General features: G+C 41.0%; 1 protein-coding gene and 1 non-coding gene across 2 annotated transcripts in view; one reads left to right on the top strand and one right to left on the bottom strand.

The window, feature by feature from the left end:
* ccdc88c (coiled-coil and HOOK domain protein 88C) overlaps positions 1-12,587 on the bottom strand; it is a 51,491-nt gene extending 38,904 nt beyond the window's left edge. The window contains exons 1-3 of the mRNA XM_078289355.1: positions 11,978-12,587; positions 10,236-10,348; positions 6,170-6,278 (exon numbers count right to left, since the gene is read on the bottom strand). Of these exons, the coding sequence (XP_078145481.1) occupies positions 6,170-6,278; positions 10,236-10,348; positions 11,978-12,037 (282 nt within the window). The 5' untranslated portion in view covers positions 12,038-12,587. The remainder of the gene's footprint in view (positions 1-6,169; positions 6,279-10,235; positions 10,349-11,977) is intronic.
* Positions 12,588-16,424: 3,837 nt separating this feature from the next.
* On the top strand, positions 16,425-16,506 carry trnas-gcu (transfer RNA serine (anticodon GCU)). Its single transcript has one exon. It is a non-coding gene; the product is annotated as a tRNA-Ser (tRNA).
* The last annotated feature ends 369 nt before the right edge of the window (positions 16,507-16,875 follow it).

Consider the following 16,875-nt stretch of genomic DNA (forward strand, 5'->3'; position numbering starts at 1 on the left):
TGGGGGGGGGGGGGATACCAGCTCCATTCCAGATCTATGAACCAGCAGGATCTAACACTATAGTGACAAGGGATCAATACTGCCTGCTGACCCACTTAGACACACACACACACACACACTAGGCCTAAATCCATGGCCCGCTAACACACTGGGCTCACATTTCTAATCCACAATCAATAAAATGGTAGCAGCTAACAGGAGATCTGAATTGAACTAACCCACAATCTGTTTTCCACCACTTCCTCACCATTTTTACTGCTTTCAAACCACTATAACATCCTGCTACTGAACTCTAGAGGTGGTAAAAAAATAAAAGCAACTTGGCTTATACAAATCACAGAGGTGGGGACTCGAGTCACATGACTTGGACTCAAGTCAGACTCACGTCACAATTTTAATTGCGTGAGACTTGACTTGATGCATGAAGAGAAGACTTGAGACTTGACTTGACTTGGGTTCTGGTGACTTGGGACTTGACTTTGACTTGTACTTTGATGACTTGAAAGGGTTTCTAAAGTCTTGACTTGAGATCTTGTGTTTGTGTAAATGACTTAGATTGAAAGTGATGAGATTTGTTCCAGCAGACGACTGAATTTAAATTCTGTTTTCTGAATTTGTATGGAATGTTTGAATTCATTGAAGTTGAAACTGATTATAGAAATCAAACTCATGATGCTCTTACCAAGTTTTTATCCTATTAAAACCATATTGCATTGAAAAGTCCTAGATATTTAGTTTTCTTTAAGATATTAAATTGATACTGGACTCTTGATTTGTTCTTACTTGACTTGGTGTTCTACATTTAGACTTGAGACTTGACATTAATGACATGGACTTGGCTTGGACTTGACTTGGTAATCTACATTTAGACTTGACTTGTGCCTCAAGACTTAAGGCTGACTAGGGAGTTGACTTGGTCACTCCTCTGACAAATCTCTGACAAAAGATGAGAAAAGATGTTGCTTGAGGCTGCAGGGGTTGTGCGATAGCTTCATGGTGTTCTTATCACTGGTTGTGTAATATGTGCAATATGTGTAATATGTGCAATATGCGTAATGTGCAATATGTGTAATTTGTGGTTGTGATTTGCTACAGTATGTGTTGCTTTGTTATACGTTGTTTGTTTTTTACTATTACTACTATGGAGGCAGTTATATGTGTGCAGCATTTGAGTCCAAGACAAATTTCCCCATGGGGACAATAAAGTATATTGTATTGTATTGTAAATCAAGTCTTTCACTCGTTTCAACCCAGCTGATGGACACAATATTGCAAAAGTTTGTGTAAAACTTGTTTGACAGTTAGATGGAATCATGACTAACATTAGCCATGCCATGTCTTTTCAGGCTGAAAGATGGTGAAACAGTTAGGAAGCTGTGTTGGAAGGTGCTGCATGGGAGTTTTCAAAGACAAAGACAGAGAGAAACAGATAGAAAAGTGAAGGTCCATTCCTTCCTCCATAGTAACTCCCACTCTCCTTTCTTTTCTTCTTCTCTTTGCTTGTCTTTATTGACACACAGCAATGACGCTACATTAGCCCTCTCTGTCTCTCCCTCTCTCTCTTTAAGCCAGCTGTTCTTCTCTCTACCAGTCAAAGGGGTGGGAGGTGACCACATACACACACACACACACACACGGTTGGTAAAGTTACCTAAACCTAAAGCTAATGCTACACTTCTCTCACTCTCTACTAACCTCAAAGTAATGATACCACACACACACACACACAGACACACACACACACACACACACACACACACACACAGACAACATCAGCCTTTCCTGACAGTGGTTGACAGGGCAATAAAACACAGTCAACAAGTTTGATCAGGGTCAGCACATGCACACACACACATACTAATGCACGCACGCAGAGTATTATAATACACTGGAGAAGAGTAAGACACACACACACTGGCAGGGTGTAGAAGTAGGCCAGAGGATGTGGAGTTAAAAACATCCCATCTAGACCCAAGGCTTTGTTCTGCGGTTCCCACGGTAACCAAGGAGGGGTAAAGCGAGAGGGGAAAGGGGCGAGCGAGCGGGAGAGAGAGAGAGAGAGAGAGAGAGAGAGAGACACAGAGTTGTGCTTAACTTGCCACACTACAAAAAAATCTCAACATAGTTTCTACATACTTTTCAATGCCTCTAATATTATACATCAGCTGGACTTCAGATTTCCTCGCCGCTTTGTTTCCCCTACTGATGTGATTTGGTTTCACGAACAATAGTTCCGCCTGGCAAGTGCAAAATGGAGGAGAAGTTGATTCCAGCCATTCAAAGCTTCCCAAGTTCTCTACAGCAAAGGAAAGCCAGCCAGAGTGTAAACAGGCTTCTAGCTTAGCAGCAGTCAGAGCTTGTGATATCAGGTTACCCTGCTTTGTACAATAGAGGAGGAACAGAAGGGAGGTGACCCCCCCCCCTCTCCACACACACACACACACACACAGACCCCCTCCACCACCCGTCATGGTTGGTCCCCGGGGAGACTGGGAGGATCCACTAGACCAGCCTCTATGTCTGCTGGGAGATCGTCTCATTAGGAGAAAGCCAACGCCTAGCCACTCTGGCCCACATGGACGTGTGTGTGTGAGAGAGAGAGTGAAAGAGAGGGAGAGAGGAAGAGAGAGAGAGAGAGAGTGTGAGCGTGGTAGAGCTGTTGTTCCAGTTGATCCTAAACTACGTCTCATCTTAACACTCATAACTCAGTGACTTAAGGTCATACTATAGGGTGTGTGTGTGTGTGTGTGTGTGCGCGCACACACACACACACACACAGTTTGCTCTACTTGCTATCACTTATATCACTTGTTATAATCCATGTATTTTCATAGTTTTCATTCATATAATTATATGAATAAATGTTCTAGTGTTGTAATTGTCAGTTGTGATACCCTCCCCTTTTTCTCTATTCTTATTAATATCCCATTTCCCTTCATCTTATCTTATGACTGAAAAGCTCATATAATTTAAAAACTAATAATAATATAAAAACTACTGGCTTTGTTTACATGGTGATCTATCAGATTGAAGACTATCTTTCACTCGGAAATCTGTTATCTGAGCTTTACATATTGACGGTATGTGACAGTGAGGCATGAGTTTTTTGTTTTCATTTATCGTTTTCTGTTATTGTGTCATAATGTGGGGGCGTTGTGAAGCCCTTGGAGACTAGATCTGTGATTAAGGGCTATACAAATAAACTTGACATGACTTGACTTGCCGCTCATAAGGCATTATAAGCATACAGTGAGTGCAAGATAATGGTTATAATCACAGTTTGATATAATAAACACAATGTGCAAAAATGTAGGGGGCAACTACATAATAACTGACATGATGTTAAATGTAATATAATTTTCTGATGTTTGTCTGTGCTTGTCACAGGCTTAAAATCTGCTTGTACCGTATCACAATGCACATCAAGTAAAGTGTTACTGAGTTTTACATGGATTTAGAGACTGTAGAAGGTCTGTTCACCTTTGTAGTTTGCATGTTTTTTGAGTTATGATGGTGTGCAAAAGCTACAAAATGCTTACATTCCATCCTCAACTAAATATCGCGATATTCGATAATATTGAATATCGATCCAAGCCTAGTTGAGGCCCAAGATCACTGCTGCTCAGGCGCTATGGTACTTCTACTCAGTGTTAATTGAAGGGTATGCACACTAACACAATCAAGATGTTTTCATTTTTAATTTGAATCCATTGTCAGAAATGAGTAGCCTTTTGTTTTATACCTTGATTTTGCTGGTTGCTATGTTCAAATTAAAGTGAAAGCAGTCAGATTTAATAGGTTTTCATTCCGGATCTCAAGGCAATAAAGTCTAGAACATTGGAAATGGCGTGGAGACTTTTGATTTCCACTGTGCATTGTCCAAAACTTTGCCTTGTTTATCACCATTCCTGAAACGAAAATAAGCTTTATAGGCTATCAGCTCCAGTGAAAAGCTAAATCCAGCAAGAACACATTGAATAAGCCGCCTACAACTTTATTTAGCTTAGCATATACAACACATCCACTAACTGCCTTAAAGCTACTTAAATCTACAACACATGTAGTTTACAAGGACATAATATCAAATAATCTGCCAACGAGTTTCTATAAAAACGCTAACTACTCTAGCATGCCAGCAATACACTCCCATCAAGGTGTGTGGGGGGAGAGCTTAGCGGAATTGTGTGTGTCTGTGTGTGTGTATGTGTGTGTGTGTGTGTGTGTGTGTGTATCAGCAGGACCACAGCTCCGCCAAATCAACTAAATCTCCTTATCGCACCCACACTTTCTGCATGATTTACAGAACACAGACACACACGCACACACACAGTATTTATGGTTCAGCCTTGGTTAGCTTTGAGAGGATGGGTCGCATTACATCACTGTGCTTGGCATCAGTACACATGCACACCCTAAAAGACAGTACACACACACACACACACACACACACACACATTTCATTGCCTTGGCTTATCAGTGCTGATCAGGGCAGTGGCAGTTCTTTTTGAATGAAAGTCCAACCCGCTTTCTTCTGTCAGTCCGTTGAAGCAGTTTCCATTCAGTTTCTGTGTAATGTGATTGCATGTAATATTATAATGCAGACATACAGAGTTGCTGTGAAGTCTGTTTCATTCATCAACCTATAATACTGCACACCTAGATGAAACTTTCTATGAAACTTTACAGATCCCCAAGGGGAAATCGGGCAAACTAGCAGTCTATGACAGTAAACTGAAATGACCAGTGCTTATTCTGTATGACAATTTATGCAGTTATGGAAAGTAATAGCACACATTCTTAAGCTGTAGTTTTTCAAATCAACAGATGGAGTGCCAAATGGGTTGGACTGCACATTTCCTGTACTACAAAATGACTTCAAATTCCATTTATTTGGGATTTTTGGTTTTCTCTACCCAATTTCTTCTACAGTAAAATGACAGAAGAGAAAGTGTGATAATAGTGCACCCACTGCACTTTTATATATGGTGGTTTTATATGTATATGGTGACGAAGAGAGTTTTTTTTTCTTTTCTTTGAGACATTAAATGGATTAACTCCATCAGTGACACATGTATTCCTCACTGTGCTCTGGTTTTTTAAAGCAGAAAATACCCTAAAATTCCCATTTAAAGTATTGAAGGGATCTGGAACAAGACTGGCATAAGACTTCCTAGCAAGGGTCAAAGGTCAAATTAGGGCAAGTTTGTGAAGAAAATATGTTCAAAGTGTCTTACTATTCTCTAAAGACGAAGAATGAATAATGTTTAGCCAGAGACAATATAGATGCAACTAATTAAGTAAATGGACTGAATATGTTTAAGAACTAGATTTTTCTCTTATTGGAAGTTTATACTTTAATTTCTTTATATTTCTTGAAACTTCCACTCCACTTACAGATAGAAAAGAGTATTTGGCATTGATTTGACACTTTATATTCAATGTATTTTGAGCTAATTTTGCAGCGCAAGAAAATGTGCAACAAGTCAAATGGGTGAATAGTTTTTCTAGCCTCTGTATTTCAGGTCATCCTGTTGTTTCTTCCGTCCTTCCACTTTCTGTTTGATTAATTCACCAGGAAGTGGATTTTCTGGACAAATCACATGCTCAGGCACCTTTAGGAGGAGGTTACCATTTCCTGTCTAAGAGAAAGAACTGATTCAGTGCAGCCACCACAGTGCCATTTCCTGGTATCATTGATCGCTGCAGCTTATTGGTCCTCAATCACGCATGCTAAAAGATGATTGGTCGGGGCAATCGAGGCTGATCCATGAACATTGATGTGTTCCATCATCAATAACTCTATGAATAACACGCACAGAATGAGTGTTATCCTGACCCTGGTCGTGTGTGTGTGTGTGTGTGTGTGTGCCTGCGGGGCGACTGCTCATGTTTCTGACACCAAAGCTAAAAGAGACACATCAGAAGACACACTCATGACACATATGATAGCCGAAAGACACACTAAACACAAACACTCAGAGACTGCACACACACACACACACACACACACTGCTTCACCCCCAGGCAAAGTAAATCAGCTGAGGATCAAATAACAGTAACTTCTCCAAACAGAAAGACAGACAGACAGACAACGAACCGGAACGTAGGCACTGGTGTGTGTGTGTGTGTGTGTGTGTGTGTGTAGGGGTGTGTGTGTGTGTGTGTGTACCTGATAGTATGTCCTGATGTGTCTGGTGAGGACGGTCAGGTTGTGGAGGCGAAGCGACACGTCGTTGTTCACGTTCTTATTCAGCCGCTGATTGGCCGGGCTGGGGTCGCTATGGAGACACAAACACACACACACCACAGGAGCAGTTAGAATGGGGCTATCAATGGCACATGGCTATTTAAGACAAACATGCAGGCACAAAGATCATTATGCACACACACACACACACACAGTGATGTAACAAACATCCAGGGCAACTATTGTTTTGGGGAAAGGATTTATACTCGCTGCTTTCAGTTGAATAATAGTCTTTATAAGCACACACACACACACACCAGCCTGTGCCAGACTGATTTGCATCCGAGTTGGTGTGTGTGTGTGTGTGTGTGTGTGTGTGTGTCTTGGGGGGGGATGACCTACTAAAAGACTGTCATGACGTCAGTTCGGACATCAATTCACTTCTAATTGAAACTATTCAAAATGTAAATAGAGACGAGGAAAGGTTTGCTAGGAGCACCGGACTGAACCAGTCAGCGAGTCAATCAACCAGTCAGTAAAACTGTCAGTCGACCAGTGAACCGGTCAGTAAAGCCAGTCCGCCTGAAGCATTTTAAGCTTCTTTCAAATGGAGAGAAGGTGCCGAAGACGCTGTTTCGAAAGTTTATATTGGCAGATAAATCAATAATCAATGACTTTCAGTGGTGTGTGTGCGTGGCGTGCGTGTGGTGTGTGTGTGTGTGTGTGTGTGTGTAACAAGATAAATCACAAATGAACTTCAACTGTTCTGCAGGAAAGAATTCCTACTTATTTCCTTTTGGTTCACAGATTGAATGACTGACTGGTTTTCTGACTGAGTAGCTGGTTTATAAACTGATTGATTGGTTTACTGGGTGGCTGGTTAACTGACTGACTGGTTTTCGGACAGCCCAGTTTAGTTATTGAGTGGTTTACTGATTGATTGATTTACTAACAGACTTGCTGACTGGTTTCCTGACTGACAAGTTTAATCACTGACTGACTGGTTCACTGACTGGCTGTATAGCTGGTTCATTAACTGACTGGTTTACTGACTGACTGATTTTCTGACTCAATAGCTGGTTTACAAACTGACTGATTTGACAACTGACTGGTTTTCTGACTGACTGGTTCACTGACTGTCTGTGACTGGCTGACCCTTTAATATTCTTAACCACTCTTCCATTCTCTCCTCCTCCGCTTTAACCCACTTTCCCATAAACCCCCACCAAGTCCTAATCACGCCCCCCCCCAAACCCGCCCCAGCCAACACTCACTCACTCACACACGCACACACACACACTGCCCTCCCAGCCTACATTTCAGTGTGTCGGAGAACAATAGCACGATTATCATTGTTTCTGGAGACAATAACTAACATATGAACATGTGGTGTGTTGGGACAGCAGGACGTCTGGACGGGGCGTCCAGCAAGCACGGCTGGGTGACATTTTTTTTCCCAAACAATAAAAAAACAAATATAAATCAAAATGTAAACACTCCAATACAATTTAATTTTTTTCCAATTCAAAATCCACTCTGTAAATCCTGATATTGATTTTTTCACTTTTTTTCCATCAATAATGCACATGATCATGTTCGATCAGTCAGCGTCATCCAGCTCTGACATGATGGATATGATGCAGTTTTTGCAGATTGATTTATTGTAGAATTGGTTCACTGGTTGTCTATGGGAAGACCTAAACCTGAATTGATTCTAATGAGACATTTTGATCAGATTCCACACAAGTATGCATGAATATGTTTTATCATTATTACCCTGGGTTTCAATGGAGAGTTTTAGTGTCCCATGACGGTCTTAATGCTGTTCCAGAGGCTTTTCCACCCTGACAACAATAAAGCAGTGATGTAAATAGGTTTTCAATGTAGTGAGTCCCCGGGACCCACAGGTGGTAATTTGAGTTTTCCACGCATGAAAAAAAAACAACCGAGCCCGACCTGACCCGAACCCGACATACAGTTGTAACAGTCGCAAATATGCCTACTATGCTTTTGGAACATTGTGTGGTTGCAGTAACAGATTCAGTCACTGGGTGGCGCTCCTTGTTTTTTTACTGAGACTGAGTTACAGCAACAGGTTGAGTAGGTTACTACCAACTACTCCCAGTCTACCCAATACTGACGTCGTCTCGCTCTGTCATGCTATCCAGCATGGATGTATTAGTATATCCAGGAGTAACGTTAGCCTACTTCCCTAAAGCTAACAAGCACAAAGCTAATGTAAGCTATGACCAAGCGCGTTACAGTCTCAGGTCCCGTCGGGTTCGGGTCAGAGACCTCTAATGTGTAGTAAATGAAACGACTAGTTAGTGAAATCAAAGTCCTACGTTGCAAACAGAATGGGCATTTTTATCTTGTGGCCATCCACAATGATATGAATCGATTTGAAGAAACATAGTGGCTGACGCACAGATAGACGCATAATAATGAGCAACTTCGGGTAGAAGAAATATATGTTTCCATCGCATTAGCCTATCTGTGCTTTCCCGAATAATGTATTCGGATTCGGGTACATCCCTACCTGCAATAGTTTGTTGGCCAGCAATATGTTTGATCTTTTTCTTTGGTGGCATTTTAAAACGTTTTCCTTTCACTCATTGAGACTGAACAAAACGGGAGACATGCGCGAGATATATGCGCAGACGGTGAGAAAATCGTGGCTGGTGGATTCTTTTTTTTTCAACACGCCGCGTCCCCTGGACGGTAAAGCATCATCGGGTCATCATCAACATGAGTGAATACAGCATCCACGTGAGTTTATTTACCAATTACCAAGTTTGTAGCCTTGTTGAAATGAAATCTGTGCGGCGAAAGTAGCATTGGATGCAGGCCCAGCAAGGGCATTAAGTCTCTCCCGCGATGATTGAGACTATTTTCTAGGAAAAAAATAGGGTGCGTCCCCTGGACGCGTCGATAGTGAGTTTACTGCGTCCTTTCGGATTTTAATGCGTCAGAGACGCAGGACACGCACCTATTTACATCACTGATAAAGTTCTGCGGGAAACATTAAATACTTGGAATTTTGTGGATTTTTTAGCCATGAAGGTTTATAAATATTGAATATTGGACCAAAATATCGGCAGCTTTCATCCAAAGAGTATCGTCCTTCAAAACCCATATCAGATTGACCCCTACTAGGCTTGGGCCAATAAATATTGTGATATTTCGTGAATATTGCGATATATCAAATATCGTGATATTTTGAATATTGCGGATATCTCGATAATTATTATTAGCCTAGAAATTTGGCTTCGGTGAGAGAGATCACTCTGATTGGCACGAGAAGAGAAGCGGAAGTGACGAAAGCAAAAGCAAACGACGAAGTCACAAGCCACAACCAAAAGACCAAGGGCTGACAACGCTAGTGCCATTTGCAACTTCTTATCACACATATTCTCGATTAGAAGTAGCGAAACCGTCTGTGATGAGCGAGAGTGGTGTGAAAATGGTAAGCAAACGCTGCTTTGTTTACGGTTTATATCTGCAGTCCTAGGTCCGGTTTCCCGGACCGGCTTCCGGTTTCCCTTTTTGAATGACGAATACAGATTTCCCCTCACGCAGGCGCAGAACGTACGTGCTAGTTGGCCGTCGGGTGTAGCGGGGTGTAGTCTTTGCGGTGTGTTCAAGTGCAACTTTTTGGACCAGACGCAGGCGACGTGAGGCGACGCAACAGTCGGCCTTCGTCGCCGCTGGTTCTTTGACGTCGGTTTGGTGTGTCAGGGCCTTTACATGCCTGATTCCTGGGTCTCAAACTGACTGAGGTTCAGCTCTAAATGATAAAAACTTACACTCTCTATATTTATTTCTGCAGACTTCAACAACACATCTGGCTGTGATGTCTAGAACCCGAAACCAGCAAGAAGCCAGGATGTGGTCACACATGCACGCGCACACACACACACATACAGGAAACACTGGATTAACTCAGTTACCGCTCATATACCCACTGCACACACACAGAGACACACAGCAAAGAAAGTTTTGGACTGAGTCATGCAGTTGAGTTCAACGTCTCGGTGCCGCTACTTACATGTGTGTCATGATCTTGTGCAGAAAGACGCCGTCCACCAGCTCCATGAACATGTTGACCCACTCCTCCGAGCCCACCCCGTCGCACGAACCCAACGGACCCAACGTCCGCACCTAGAGAGAGAGACACATGATACAAACAAAGAGACAACTACATCACACTTAGAACAGGTCACATTAGTAATGCGTGTAGCATTTTTGAACATCAGTATACTGTATCACTGTCAAATTGATTGTGATACCTTGGTGTAATTACCGTAAACAAATAAGACCATGGTGGAGACGATTGGTCGCCTCTATCTCACACCAGTTGTATTCTTAGGGCTAGTGTTGAGTCTCCAAATTAAGACTACATTTCCCATAAACCCCATTGCTTCCTGTCCCCACTCCCTTGCATCACTGTATTGAAGAGGATAAACATGTTGGAAGTGATTTTTTCATTGGCCTTTCACCTTCCACCATCTGCTACTGTAAGAAACTCTGAAAGCTCCGTTTACCCTCTTCCTGTTTTGTGCCGTAAAGCAATACAGCGGATTTCTTGTGTGCCACCAATCTCAGCGATGGACGTGTTTGTTTATGGCAATTATACTAATGTCACAAAATCAGTGCAGTAATGACGTTTAAGTGCTACATGCAGCGCCTTTATACTAAGACCTGACATGCCAATTACAAAACAAAGAGAGAAACAGAAAGAGAGAAAGAGAGAGTTATTCAAACTCGTAAGGTGAAAGTTGCCCTGTGTTGCCCTTCTACACGTTGATTGTGTGTGTGTGTGTGTGTGTGTGTGTGTGTGTGTGTGTGTGTGTGTATCCCCAACAAAGGCAGGAAAAGTCGATGGCTGTCCGGTCAGGTCGACAGGATGTGAGGTCACGGAGAAACAGGAAGTACCACAGGTTTAATGACCTGCTCTGGTGGTTCTCATAGTCTGGGTCGAGAGCCCATATGCTTCCCAAGTAATTATGAAAAAACTGGTATCTACAGCTATAACAAATGCATATAAAACACTTATCCAAATGGTGTAAAAGTGGTGAAAACACAAAAGCAATCCAATGTTATCGTTGTGTTCAGGGCAGTGAGTTGCCAAAAAAACAAATGAGTTTTACAACACCTTGACATCAGCTAGACGCTTATGTGATATCACCAACTTACTGCTTTAACTGAGAGATACCCTTGAGCATCATAAGCATCCTAATGAAAAGAGATGCCATGCTGACACATACCATGTCAGCATATCATCAGCAAGATAAGATGAGCAAGAGCTAACGGAAACAGCAGCAGCCCAAGAATTGAGCCTTGAGGTACACCAGCTGTAATCAGTGAAGCAGAAGAAACATAATCTCCAAAAAAAATTCTGTTTGACAGTTTATACGAGAACCAAACCTGGAAAGTCCCAGAGAGACCAACCGAAATCCCTCAATCTAGCAGTTAAGCTAGGGCTTTTATATTGAAAAAGCATGCCTGAGTCACTGCAATTATATGCGTAAACCACTGCCAACTAGGAGTCGGTGTAAGGAGTTTTGGCTACGTGCAACAAGGCCAGAAATAAATCAAGTGTGTTTGTATCTAACCGTTAGTTTGAATTGTACTGGAGAGAGACAGAGAAAGAGAGAGTGAGAGATAAATGTGTAGCCCATGTGTGTGTGTGTGTGTGTGTGTGTGTGTGTGAGTCTTTGCGAGTCTGTGTGAGTGTGTTGAGTTGTTTTAGTGTGTGTGCGTGTGTGTGTGTGTGTCGTCCCCACTCACCCAGACCACCAGCGGCGACTCCATGAAAGTGGCCAGCAACTCAGACAGAGTCACGTCCATGTTGACCGAATGGCTTCTGATTCCGCTTATCAATCACCAATCGATCATCAATCCGCCAATCAGTCAATCGATATCCGCAGTAGGCTCGCGGTAGGGCTCGTCACCGGACAGAACAAAGCCCCCGCGAGGCATTGATCCCCACTGCACGAGCTCTCTCGCTCACACACACACTATTGTCTCGCGCTGTCCCGTTCCCCTGAACACCAGGTTTACAATAGAGAAAAAAACACTAAATAAAAATTAAAAAACGGTTTCGGATACTTCCACAAACTCCCGTTCAAACACCGGATTCTGTTCCTGCTTTTCCTCCTAATTTAGTGGATAAATATCCAGTTTGTTTTCCAGCTGAAAGTAAAGCACTTGATCCAAACTTCGCAGGACAGTTGTGCACGTTGCCAAGGAGACCCGACCCGGACCGTAAAGCGGCGAAACCGCCGTGAAGTGTAAAATTGAACAAACAAAGTAGAGCAAACGCATACATTTAAAACAGAGACAAGGAGAGAGTTAAAGAATAGTTGTTTCCGCTGGTTGAGCACAACCGTTACATCCCCTCCATGTCTCTCTGTCTCTCTGTCTCTCTCTCTCTCTCTCTCTCTCTCCATCAATCTGACTATTACCGGAGGCAGAGCGGTTTGACTGACAGCAGTGAAAGCCAATCCAGTGCTGCTAGAAAATCAGTGCCCGCCCTCTGGAGTGAAATCAACAAATCACAAGCAACTCGGTGGAGTTTTCGTTAAGACTGACGTCATCGCCAGGCCGCAGCGACCAGCCAAAGAGCTCGAAAGTAACAAGATAGTTCTCACCCTATTCCAGCCTATGTCCGCCCGAAAAAAAAAGTAAAAAATAATGAAAAGCATAAAATAAATAATTTAATAACGTGAGATATCTGAAAAAGATAGTTAGGGTGTGGGCTCCATTCAGTAATGTTATAAGTAAACGTGAATGGTCTGATTAGGTAGATTTATTTTAAAATTTTGTTTATTGTGACAGTAAGTTTTTGTCTTTAATAGGCATAGCCTCTACTCCAAAGCACTCTGAGTTGTAGCTTTAGAGGAGTCAGCTCAGTTAACCTGATCTAATAGTTGGTTTTTGGTTTTGTTAGCTAGCTAACTAGAAAGTAACAAGCTACTAGCTAATTTAAACAAATGTTAACATTAACATACAACTGCTAGCCTCTACTGTCGCTAGATGTTTGATGATGATTAGCAAAAAGACAGTGATGGTTAGCTGACCAGATATATGGTGAGTTAGCAAACTAACAAGCTCACATTTCACAGTTAAAAACAACACAGTAAGTAACCATGTACTATATATTCCATACTGTTGAGATGGCTGAATCCCAAGTTTAGAAATGCAATTACCTGCTCTCAGCCGCTACTGCTAAGAGCTGAGGACCTCCAATATGGCCGCCAGTGGCATCATTATGTAACCTGAAAGCTTACCATTTTGCCTCAGAGTAGCCATGCATAACGCTGTTATCATAGTAAGGATGTTCATAAAAAAAATCCTAAATAAATAAATTTTAGCTAGCACATTTATTTGTGCCATTTGTTTTACCTGCTAAATAAAGTTTTTGGTTACCAATTTAAAGATATTATTATTAGCCTAGCTTACTAACACCTTAAACATTACACTATTTGGCTGAATCAAATAAGATAAACAGATATTAGACCGAATTTGAGACGTTCTCATTGATTCCCAGACAAATTAACAAAGTGGTGTAGTCTGCCTGATGAGATTTAAAGGAAAATTGCACTCTCAGATACTTTTTTAGGGTAGATTTCTCCTTTAAGCCAAGACGGAAGTAAGCAGGAGGGAAACCTCTTGCTTTGCCTGGAGACTCTTTGACTGCACTCCACTCCAAACCGTTTGAAAGGGAAACCAGAGCTCAGTCCAGATGAAAAGGATAAGGGGCCCAATGCAAAATAGAGTAACTGATTACATAAAATACAATATGTGAGGAAGTTTCACAAAAAAATAACAAAGAAGCAGTGATGAAACTGTAGCTGAGCAGAGTTTATGACTTGCTCTAACTTACTGAGACCATTGTACCTTTTATAAAGAACATAGCTTTTGTATGTACAGGTTACCTTGTAAAGTGAAAACTTCATTTCTTTGGAAGACATACTTTCCTTTGTCCAAATCTGGAGTATGCTTCTGATTTGGCTTGATCAGACAGGAACTCTGCTTTCCTAATATGTTGTCAGGTGTGATGGTGACGTATTCTGGTAGTAGGTTTAAACTTGCCCAGGACCAACAGATCTGTTTGAATATGTCTTATAGTATAACTAGAGGATGTGTGTTTCCCTTCCAAAATAAGGGAAACATAATAAGACATAAACATAATAAGGGCAGTTACCAAAGCTCCAAAAGTCAATGTCAAGTCTATAGTTTAGTTTTCCAAGCTACCAGTTACTTCACATTGGAAGAAACTGAACTACTGCAAAGCTTCCCTTGAGAAAAATCTGCAAAAGGTGCAAAGTGTATCATATGTAAACATTAACATATCATTGTCATATTAATTGTGATACCTTAGTGTAATCACTGTAAACAAATGAGACCATGGTGGAGACGATTGGTAGCTTCTATCTCACACAAGTAGTGTTGTTAGTGCTAGTGTTTCTCGAAATTCAGACCACATTTCCCATAAACCCCGGCATCTTTGTTCTTTGTCTTTACTGAAGAGGATAGGGATAAACATGTTGGAAGTACTTTTTTCCATCAGCATTTCACTCCTTCCACCATCTGCCATTGCCAGAAACTGAAAGCTTTAGCTCTGTTTGCTCTGGAAGAACAGCGCCCTCTTCCTGTTTTGTGCCGTAAAGCAATCCAGCAGATACAGCAGAGAGGATCCCAGAGTAAACCCTGGTTGTTCAACCGGCACACAGGAGGCAACAAAGCAGAAACGATCTTTGTAAAACTGACTAAAGACTGTGATATGGATCCCATTGGTTTTGAGCAGTTGAGAGTGTTTTATTTGGCAACTCTGCCACTCTCAGATCAGAGTCATTATCCAGCCTGATTACAAGCTGTTTCCCTGATATGTATATGATATATATATATATGATATATAATAACGATGATCAGTTATTTAAGCAGCACAAACCTGTGCTATAGTCTAATTATAGGTGTACACAAATCACATTTCATAACTCAACTCATAAATGAGTTTCCAACCTCTAACTTTTTAGATCATGTATGTATATTATGTATATTTATGTTCATGAATAAAATATCACCTAGCACCGACAGACAATAAAACTAGTAAAAATGTATCATCTTTATGGGGCAGTAAAAATCTTAATCTCACAATAACTTTTAGAAGGTTACTGTACAAATACCACAATGAAACTATCAATTATGAATGAAACTACGAATGATTCCTATAGGAATATTATATCATCAGATATAAATAAAGTGTAAATAATACCCAAATGAAATTCTGCTGTAGCAAAATGCAAAATGTTGTCAATAAACAAAATAATAGAAATTTGTGCATCTATTATTTCTATTTCCCTGGTAGATTGTACCATTATTTCACCCCTAGGTGGTAGAATGAACCAAAGAACTAGTCCTCCTAGCATAAGCGCTGATAGACAAGAGTAAAGCAAGCCACAATAATTACGAGAGCTTCCGGTCAAGACTTTCAAAGTAAAACACGTTTTGATAATTTACCAATTTACCAACATATACTAACATATATTGCACAGGTTTTTTTGTTTGTTTTTTTGTTTGAGTAATACAAAGTAGGATTCAACTGATATGTGCTTTTGAAGATTGATACAGATACTGATGTTTTTGCATTAAAGCTGCCAATAAATGATATTTTGATTGACAAAAAAACATTTAAAAGTTTAATAAATAAATGATTGGGGTAAAAAACAAAAGACAGAACTTTATTCATGGTTTTACAGATTTTTTTTATGGGAGGATCTTACGTAAGCCCTCAAAGGCAACATACTGGATGACATGAGACACTAAAATCCAAGTTTTAATAAAAGACCAATATCAGCCCAATATATCAGTCTAAATCTAATACAAAGCATCAAACTGAAAAAACTATTTGAGAAGGAATCAGTGCTAAAACGAATGATTGAATTGTACTGTTAAACTCCACACCTAAATACCGCCCAATGTTTGTGCTTTTATTCTGAAGTGAGAACCGTTTAATCTCCGGTCTTGTGTGTAACACTAACAGCTTGACGCGCTTCATTCAGAGAACAGTAGTTTGTCGAGATATTTCCTGAATAAACAGACTAGCGCGGTGTTGGTTAGTAGTGCAGATTAATAAAATGTTTTGGACTCCTAACCTACTACCGTCCACAAATTCTCAAATATTCGGAGGTAAACCGATTGAGTGGAAATCATTCCGTAGAAGAAGACACCTGACGAGGTGGCCGAGTGGTTAAGGCGATGGACTGCTAATCCATTGTGCTCTGCACGCGTGGGTTCGAATCCCATCCTCGTCGGTGGAGGAAACATTTTCAACAAACTGAAACATATAAATCAACGTTGTATATGAATATAGTCTCGGCTCTCTTGTCGCCTAGTTGATCAGCAGCCTTAATATCTTCAAAGGGGTACACTGATGCCAATTGGTTTGCTAGTTAATGTTAGCAACTGATTCATAGAAGCTGGAAACATAGATAGGGGCGTTACTTGACTGAAGCCTAGTTAAACTATGGCAAAGTCCCTGCATCTAATATCATCTACCACCAAAACTTCCAAACCCACTTATAAAAACAGACTACATTTCTGACCAGATATTACTTGGTCAATGTGCCTATATGCGACTATTATTAGACATAGGTCACCGAACTATCAACATTGATCCTTAA

The sequence above is a fragment of the Centroberyx gerrardi genome, chromosome 17, assembly GCF_048128805.1.
Source record: "Centroberyx gerrardi isolate f3 chromosome 17, fCenGer3.hap1.cur.20231027, whole genome shotgun sequence".
Lineage (NCBI taxonomy): Eukaryota > Metazoa > Chordata > Actinopteri > Beryciformes > Berycidae > Centroberyx > Centroberyx gerrardi.